Below are 9,711 nucleotides of genomic sequence, written 5' to 3' on the forward strand. Positions count from 1 at the left end.
GAACGTCAATTTCAAAATATAGCAGCGGTCTCGGCTAAACGTTTTTTTCCCCCTGCCGCTTGCCTAATTTATTTTTACATCCTGTACTCAGTATATGTCAGCCTAGTGTCAGTCTTTTCTATACCCGCATGTTTCCAGTCACATACTGGAATTCAGGTGTGGCACGTCGGACAGGTGGGCGACAAAAGCACGAAAGAAAATGTTGGCAATTAGCGACGCACTATGGGCTCGGGCTTATGCGCTTCGGTTTTTTATGGCATGAAATTACGACCGAAAAACCATGGCCAGACATGCTTTTCTGCCTTTGCTTTTGCGTCCAATGCACGCTGCTTGTATTACCATTGTTTTATTACTCGGGGAAATGTGTTATGTCCGCGATTGTGAGGGTGATAAACGCAACGCGCCGCACGATTTGTGTTGCCGTCTGGTTAGGCTGGTGCTGACGGCTAGCTGGCCATTTCGGCTACGTAAAGGCAAATTAGCGGGAAATGCTAAGCTGAACTCCATTAGTACATCACGCTTCTGCAATAGTAAAATATGTAAGCCACAATACAGTTGCACAAGTGAAAGACGGGTGGTGAGGCCACGGCGAACTTTCGTATACAACAGCTTTCCGCGACTTCGTCGATTTCAGTGGTGCCTATGTAAAGTTTGTCGCAGAATAAACAACTTAAGCATCCCGGAATGTTAACCGACAAGATAGTGGCAGTGAGCGCATCTGTGTTGTGCGAAAACAAACTATTACTAAAAAGGAAAGTGCATATGATGTCGCCTCGTAACTATCGCTAAGGCATACGGGCATGCTATGTATCAGCGCAAGATATTGAACGACTTCTTTGGTTTTCGGGTATTAGGACTACTCGTGTCTCGGTCACCTTGGCGGGCACCAACCGGGTGCTCCCAGCTTATGTACCACGATACTTTGACCTCCAAAGTAGTTACAGGTGAGCCCTCATCTTTGCGTAATCAAACCGCATCTCGCGACTTCAGACCTTTACATATAATGTCGGCCAACATATATAAGGCAGAACACACAGACCTCGCAATGGAAGAGCGCACGATGGTCAACGACCTCATGGATTGTCCGAATATTTTGTTTATTGGCCATTCTTTTGCCGATATCACGCTGAATGGGGATGTGCCACTAAGACGCACACACATACACACAAAAACAGAGAGAGAGAGAGAGAGAGAGAGAGAGAGAGAGAGAGAGAGAAAGCCTTATATGCTTTCAGATATCAGTCGTGCATCTCTCTGCATACGCCTCTCATTACCATAATTTCCTCGAAATGCGTCATACATCAATTCCATCCTCGTAAGCTAACAGCTGTACAGGTGACGAGGAACGCGCTTGCGTTACTAGCTACTGCTGCTGTATCCAAAGTCACCTAGATACAATCGCAAGGCCTGTGCTATGACGTCTTGCTGCTCGGGCCAGCTGCCATGTATCTGCAATAGGGAATGCTGCCGCGTAAGCCGCGGTAATTTTGACGTCACCGCTTTCGTCACTCTGGGCTCATCAATGGAAATTTCGGCCCTGGCGGCACGACGTGATAAAGCAGAGTAGATGGGGCTTGTGATATATGGGCGGACGTTGCTATGGCTCGCGAACTCAAACAAGCTTCACGTCAGTTAGATTTCAAAGTAGCACTGGGTCTGCGCTGTTTTTAATAAAAAAGCAGAATGGGCGTTACGTCGTGACTAAACCGAACGCTCGGCGTAGCAGCTTTTAAATACTTTTCCGCTCTAAAGCGACTGGAATTCAAGAACATACTTTGCGATCTGGGTCGCCACACTGACATTGCGGCACTGACATTGCGGCCACGGTTTTATGCCCTTAGTAAAGGACATTTTTGTCCACTCAGAGAATAAAAATAGTTTAGAAGTAACATTTGACCAATATAATTAAATTACTCGTGCTTTTACACACGCGCATGCACGCACACGCACGCACACGCACACAATACCGTGTACCTCATTATGAGGTCGTGGGCATCGCAAGTAACGCCACAAAAATTTATTTTTAAGCTGGCTTTCACGAAGCTATAGTTGCAAAGTGAAACAAGACGGAGTTTAACAAAAAGACGGAGGCTCGAAGTGTTGAGCATGTAGTCGAACAAGGAATGGTTTTCTTTACGCCAACGTTTCGGCAAGGTGACAAATTCAAACAAGTCAAAACATATATGATGTATGACGCATTTCGAGGAAATTATGGTAATGAGAGGCGTGTGCAGAGAGATTCACGGCAGATATCTGAAAGCATATAAGGCTCTCTCTCTCTCTCTCTCTCTGTTTGTGTGTGTATGTATGTGCGTCTTAGTGGCACATCCCTATTCCGCGTGATATCGGCAAAAGAATGGCCCATAAACAAAATATTCGGACAATCCATGAGGTCGTTGACCATCGTGCGCTCTTCCATTGCGAGGTCTGTGTGTTTTGCCTAATATATGTTAGCCCGACATTATATGCACAGGTCTGAAGTCGCGAGATACTGTTTGATTACGCGAAGATGAGGGCTCACCTGCCTTTGGTCGGGGCAGCAACGGTGATGTTGCTGCCATGATTTAGGCATGTCCGCATCGTCGAAACGCTTCATTTCGCGACACTTCTTTTTTTTTTTACCACCGTAGATCCAAAGAAGTGTGCGGAAGTCCCCAACACAATTTCGCAACGCGTCCCGCAACATGCGAAAATTGAATAACCTGTTCCGTTTCTTTGTCGTCCGCTAAATACCAGCTTTGTGACGTTATGTGTAACTCGTAGAATAAGTTCACGTTAAATATGCACTTTCTGAGATTAGCTGAAAATTGTCGTTTCGTGCTAATTAATTATTTTTGTTCGAAGCATTACTATTGTAATTACTATTATTCTTATGAATATGTTAGCTGCTGTTGTATTTACTGTAATCATTTTTCGTTATTGTTAGTTGTTTTTGTTGTTTAGTAGTATTCTTCTTCGTTTTATGCTATCGTTGGTCGCACTACATTGTTTTACTATGGGACGTTTTTCTTTACGTTGTATGTGCCCACTTATGTATATTTGCTAAAGTTTGGTGACTACTGAATGATCTAACTTTAACCTTTATTTCTGGTAACTCGTACAGAATGAAAAAAAATAAGGAAATGATATCTAATTTTAGTATGGCTTGTTGGGCTAGTTCGTGCATGCTACTTAAAGTGAATTAGACGCACAACAACAACAACAACAACAACAACAACAACAACAACAACAACAACAACAACAACAACAACAACAACAACAACAACAACAACAACAACAACAACAACAACAACAACAACAACAACAACAACAACAACAACAACAACAACAACAACAACAACAACAACAACAACAACAACAACAAAACGACGACTTTTGCACCGGCAAAGATCCAAGTAAACAAGGTTCTTTTTACCACTTGAACTACTGAAAAATTTTAAGGCAGTCAGTGCCTGAAAGCAAGCCATGTTGTCGGTGTCTTTCACTGTGAAAACACAGAAGTCAGATTTGCGAAAGATGTATTGTCAGTGACCGAGAATCATGTCTAGTCGTAAGCAGATATCCATAGAAGCATCTTAGCACGCTTAAGCTGAACGATAGTTCGTCGCTTATATATATATATATATATATATATATATATATATATATATATATATATATATATATATATATATATATATATATATATATATATATATAAAACTTGGCTTACGTCGCGCAGTTCCTGGAAATATTTCACAGCGGTGAATATTATTTTTCAGTAAACGTGGAAGATTTCTTGTATTCGGTGACGCACGCAGAACTGTTCACAATTGTGAGAACCTGCATTGAACCGAATGTTGTCCTGGCCTTTGAGCAGGTGTTTGCGTTGATAATTTTATAACCTCACAAGAACTATACCTATGCTCGACATTTGTATTCCGATGATCGGAATCTATATGGCCTTGTGTGTAGCGCCAGCATTGTGCAACATGTTTTTAAGCTGCATTTGCAAAGGTGCTTAGGATTTTTAGATATGTGGAAGATTTTTTAGTGATTTTAAAAGCTAATTATTGCATCATCATCATCATAATCATCATAACCTCAGTCTGGCTACGCCCACTGCAGGTGAAAAGCCTCTCCCATGCTTCTCCAACTACCACGGTCATGTGCTAATTGTAGCCATGTCGTCCCTGCAAACTTCTTAATCTCGTCCGTCCACCTAACTTTCTGCCGCCCCCTGCTACGCTTCCCTTCCCTTGGAATCCAGTCCGTAACCCTTAATTACCATCGGTTATCTTCCCTCCTCATTACATGCCCTGCCCATGCACATTTCTTTTTCTTGATTTCTACTAAGATGTCATTAACTCGCGTTTGTTCTCTCACCTAATCTGCTCTCTTCTTATTCCTTAACGTTACACCCACCATTCTTCTTTCCATAGCTCGTTGCGTCGTCCTCAATTTTAGTAGAACCCTTTTCGTAAGCATCTAGGTTTCTTCCCCGTAGGTGAGTACTGGTAAGACACAACTGGTATACACTTTTCTCCTGAGGGATAATGGCAACCCGCTGTTCATGATCTGAGAATGTCTGCAAAACTCACCCCAGCCCATTCTTATTCTTCTGATTATTTCATTCTCATGATCCGGATTCGGGGTCACTACCTGCCCTAAGTAGATGTATACCCTTACCACTTCCAGTGCCTCAATACCTATCGTAAACTGCTGTTCTCTTCCGAGATTGTGAAACATTAGTTTTCTGCAGATTAACTTTTAGACCCACACTTCTGCTTTGCCTCTCCAGGTCAGTGAGCATGCATTGCAATTGGTCCCCTTAGTTACTAAGCAAGGCAATATCATCAGCGAATCGCAAGTTACTAAGGTATTCTCCATTAACTCTTATACCCAATTCTTCCCAATCCAGGTCTCTGAATAAATCCTGTGAACACGCATTGGAGAGACCGTATTTCCCTGCCTGATGCCCTTCTTTATCGGAATTTTGTTTCTTTCTTTATGGAGGACTGCAGTGGCTGTGGAGCCGCTATAGATATCTTTCAGTATTTCTACATACGGCTCGTCTACACCCTGATTTCGTAATGCCTGCATGACTGCTGAAGTTTCGACTGCATCAAACGCTTTCTCGTAATCATTGAAAGCTATATATAAGGATTGGTTATATTCCGCACATTTATCTATCCCACTAACCACTAGCCACTATCTTAGTGGCCACCACTAACATAGTGGATGAACGCTCAGTGCTGTTTCGGTAGCATGCAATGGGGTCCTATATTTACGCATGAAACGCCTACTGACGACATTGTGCAGTTGATGGACTTGAGCTTTACGTTTTCAGAGCGGCATACTTGATGGGCTTACTTTTCGCGCAAGGAGCTTTTGGCGTTCTATGCTACCCTCCACAAACTTGCTAAGAAGGGTATCGCATCCACGTGTCTGGAGGAGGCTCTGGTAGGACCTTGCCATGATAGGATCGAGGTAAGCTTCCATATACAGGTTGGCTGGCTTTATTCAGGCGGATATTCCAGCTCCAACGTTTCTGCAACTGCAGAATCTTTCCTTCAAAATCTGAAAGGTCAAGGAAAGAAAAATGTCAGTCGCTTAAGCGTCCTTACGTGATTTGAATGCGAAATAATTAGCACTTGCCTAAGTTCTCGAGGTAAATCAAAAGTACAATTTAATACACCTTAATCCACCTTGCGCTAATATATAACAACCTCAGTTAACCTTAATGCACCATGCTATAATTTGTGCTAAGCTTAATCCACTTTAATAAACATAAATTTATTTTAGTCCTCCTTAATACACTTTATTCCAACTCAATCCATTTTGGCAGTGGGCCACGGTCCGAGGCCGTGGCTGCTCACCATGGGATTTCGCAGTGAGAGTCGAAGTGCGTCCAGCGCCAGGAACTTAACGTCATCACTTGGTCACGTGGGTTTTATTGCTATCCGATGTCAACGCCGGACGCTCGCCGGATCTTCCGCTTGATGGAGCACATAAGGATTTCGCCCTAAAAATAAAGAACCGCGCGGTCAAAAAAAAAAAAAAAAACGACAATAGTTGTGCCTCACGTCCATAAGGTTGCGCACAAATTATAAAACGTTGCTAATACGTACACGGTACCTTTGGTTTTCTCTGCACCGATGAAGTTGGCCGGCATGTGCCCACATGTATCCAAACCGCGAAAGGTCTCCTCTGGAGGGAATGCGCATGCAAGTCCATACATTACTTGTGTGGCGGGTGTAGTGCATGAAATACCAATGAACTTGCGACAGGGTTTATAGCGGTCGAACAGGCCAGTGCAAAAACGACCATACCAGGTAACACGGGCTTTGTTATAAATAGAAACTTTCAGCACATCTACCTATACGTTTATTTCCGGAAAATGTGAGGCAAGGTTTTCCAGTATCAGCATTCGCGGTAAGAACAACGATGCTTCAGCAGGTGAAATAATGGAGGCCTACACCATAAGAAAGGAAAAGAAGTGCCGCAGTTTCTCCCAAAGGGCGAAACATCGATTGAGATAACACATTTTAGACAGCTATACGAATTAAGGATAGCAATCTTATCGGCCATATGAACTTGTGAAAATTCGGTTAGTAAATAAATTTATAAGCGTGGTGTCACGCGTGCGCACGCAAACATGAACACCCTCGATGACCGCGGACCCACGGTGACAAAACGCCAGCGCGAGGAAGAGCGGCCGCAGCAGCGAGCGAATGGACCTTTGTGTTGCCTTTGTGACCTTTGTGAACTAAGCGCCGAGAACACAGCGCACACGAAGCTATCAGCCTTCGGCGCGCCTATACTCTGTACTCATCGCAGATCGCTTACCAGATATATTTCTTTTGATTTTTATTTTGTTTGTTTACAAAGGGTTTCAAACAAATTTAAAATTAGGCCATAGAAATTAGCCCGTACATGAGAAGCGCTTGACCTGCTTATTGAAGCTGCCAAGCTTGGGGCGCTCACATTTCTTTAAAGCTGACTGAAACAACAGGCAGTTCATTGCGAAACTTTGTTTTTACAGGCCTAAAGTACGGCCGTGCGTGAGTGCTGTCAAAAGTTGAGTTAAAGTCATCCGCCACTTAAGAATGTAACCACCTTTCTCAAGTACAATGGTTTGGGTGTACTACAAGCTAAGAAAGACTGTTGCTGATGCCATGAAAGCCATGAGCCAAAGATGTTTTGGAAGAATCCAGTCAAACGATTGAGAAGAAATCGAAGAAAATGAATTCCACTTCGCGAAGCAGGAAAAGGCAGCAGTGAAGGTGGATCTGTCCCTTTACTTGGCTGGTTTAAAGCACGGAATAAGCAAAGTAGACAAGAATAATTTAGAAGTGTTTTTTACGTGCAAGACTCACATGCCTGCCTTGCCGCTATGTGTGATTGTGCAAGAATGAGATTTAATGGAAGTTCTACTGGGAAGCTTTCGCCAAGAAAAAATCGGGTCAGACTGTGCTCAATCACACTTCATTAATAAATAATTTGAATAAAGTCGTGCAACGTCTGGAGCAAGGATTATGGACACATGTAACTAGCTTTTCAATCGGTGTAGAGTGCCTCTATTATTCTGCGCCTCACAACAGTCTGTTTAATGCAGTGCGACATAAAATTGAAGAATATGGTGAAGAAATTTGAATTTCAAGATTCCACAGGGATGAACTATGACAACTTTTTACGGCATTAGGGTTTCATCCTCAGACAACAGCTGTGTGCTTCAGCGATCAAATTTGCACGTAGAAATCTGGAATTTGCATTGGTTGCCGTGTGGCGACCATATTATGCGATATCTTTCTTTTATCCTGCGTGGACAAGCGAATCCAGGCGAACCTTGCAGGAACAGCTGCCATTAATGTTTTAGGTTAGTAGACAATCATTTGATCATTGATCGAAAATTGGAAAGACGCTTTGCTGAGATCGTAGGGCGAATCCTGAGTGCTTTTAGGAATTCTTCTGAAGAATTGAAATTTGCTTGGGAATTGCCGACCAATGAAAGTTTCCATTTCCTTGATGTTAATCTCGTTTTTACCACAAAACACGTTAGTTGGCAGTACATGCCCGCAAAGTTGAATTCTGAGGTTTTACGGGCCAAAACCACGATTTGATTTTATTCCCCGAAGACGGGCGAGAAAAAGCTCTGGGTGCATCACGGCTTAGCGGCGGACTCCAGATTAATTTTAATCACCAGGGTACATTTAACATGCCCCCAATACAGGGGACGTGGGCGTTTTTGCATTTCTGCCTCATCGAAGTGTGGCCGCCACAGCCGGGATTCGATCCCACTACCTCGTGCTTCGCAGCACGACAGCATAGCGGCTAAGCCAACGCAGCGGGTTATATGCCTGGATCAGGCTGGAACATTCTGCCATTGTAGCGCACACTCTAAGCTATTAAAGCCAGGGTGCTGCAAATAACTGCCTGTAGTCAGCATTAAAGAAATCATGTGAGCACCTCAAGTTGGACAGCTTCAATGAGTAGGTCAAGCGCTTCGAATATGTAGGCTAATTAATCACTATGGCCTAATTTTGAATTTGTTTCAACCGTTGTAAACGCATAAAAATAAAAGTCTGTCAAGAAAGGTGTAGGAAGGAAAGTGCAAGCAATCCCTTATTGGCGCGGAGTTTCGCACGTTGTACAAAAAAACAGTAGGCACAAAATACGGACTTGACGTTGTTTTTACTGCACCGTGAACGTTATCATGGGTTTGGTTGACCACCGAAAGAAATAACCACGCTAAAACCTGTGGAAGAAAGCATGTCGTCTAGTTCACCAAGTTCACTAGGGGAGTAGTATAAAAGGTCCCGCTAAGAGAAAGAGAAAGAGAGAAGATGATAAATGAAAGGCAGGGAGGTTAACGAGGGCGGAGTACGGTTGGCTACCCTACACTGGGGGAAGGGAAAGGGGGTGGGAAACTTGTGGCGGAAGATGCACAGACCAAGCGGGAACGTGGTCCAGTTGGCGTTTGCGATGAGGGCACCGGCTGCTAAGAAACAATCAGGTGGGCATCTTGCCTTTCACTGCAAGCAGTGCTCCACTTTTTCGTCGTACTGTGCTTTTAAAACGCACGCGAGATAAGCTCTAACGTGAAATCAAAAGGCGTATTTGATCAAGTTGGAAGGGAGTAGTTGTTTAAGCATGGCACGACTATCACTAAACGAAAAAAAAAGTTCATTTTCTTGGCAGGTTGTGAAAATGCGATGACGTGAGCACATCTAAACATGTGATTTCGGTTGAATAAACATTCAATTTTAAGTTAACGCTGGTCCTCTTCTCAAATGTGTCTCTTCTGTCGTCTTGTTGGTGCTGAAGTGTTTCGTTTATAAGAGCCAAAGAGCGTAAGATTATTTTGCCTTTCTAGGATTTTGCGCCGCAACATCGTCGCCGGCACATCAATGTGACGTCACAGATTTCGATGTATTTTTCTCGTAGTTCGACCTTTTTGGCGCAGAAAGAATATTAGACACTTGCCCGAGTTTTCTTGGAAAATTAGGACGCAATGTTATCCTTTTGAACGATTGATAATTGACGAGAGTTGAACAGATACTGTGAATATCTATGACGTCACGGTTAGCTGGTGCAGGCGCTTTATGGTGGGGTCATACCTCCCACTGTTGCTTTGTGTCTGTTGTGGTCTTATACCAAATCTCCTCGCATGGTAGCTGTGACCACTTAGCTATTGTGCAGGTGCGTAATGTAGTAATGAAACTTAGCAAT

At 43.3% G+C, this 9,711-nt stretch overlaps 1 protein-coding gene across 1 annotated transcript in view; it reads right to left on the reverse strand.

The window, feature by feature from the left end:
• Positions 1–2,580, reverse strand: part of LOC142591394 (fatty acid synthase-like) — a 76,206-nt gene extending 73,626 nt beyond the window's left edge. Inside the window, exon 1 of the mRNA XM_075703721.1 lies at positions 2,522–2,580. Coding sequence (XP_075559836.1) covers positions 2,522–2,580 — 59 coding nt within the window. The remainder of the gene's footprint in view (positions 1–2,521) is intronic.
• Positions 2,581–9,711: the final 7,131 nt, after the last annotated feature.

The sequence above is a fragment of the Dermacentor variabilis genome, chromosome 8 (assembly GCF_050947875.1).
Source record: "Dermacentor variabilis isolate Ectoservices chromosome 8, ASM5094787v1, whole genome shotgun sequence".
Lineage (NCBI taxonomy): Eukaryota > Metazoa > Arthropoda > Arachnida > Ixodida > Ixodidae > Dermacentor > Dermacentor variabilis.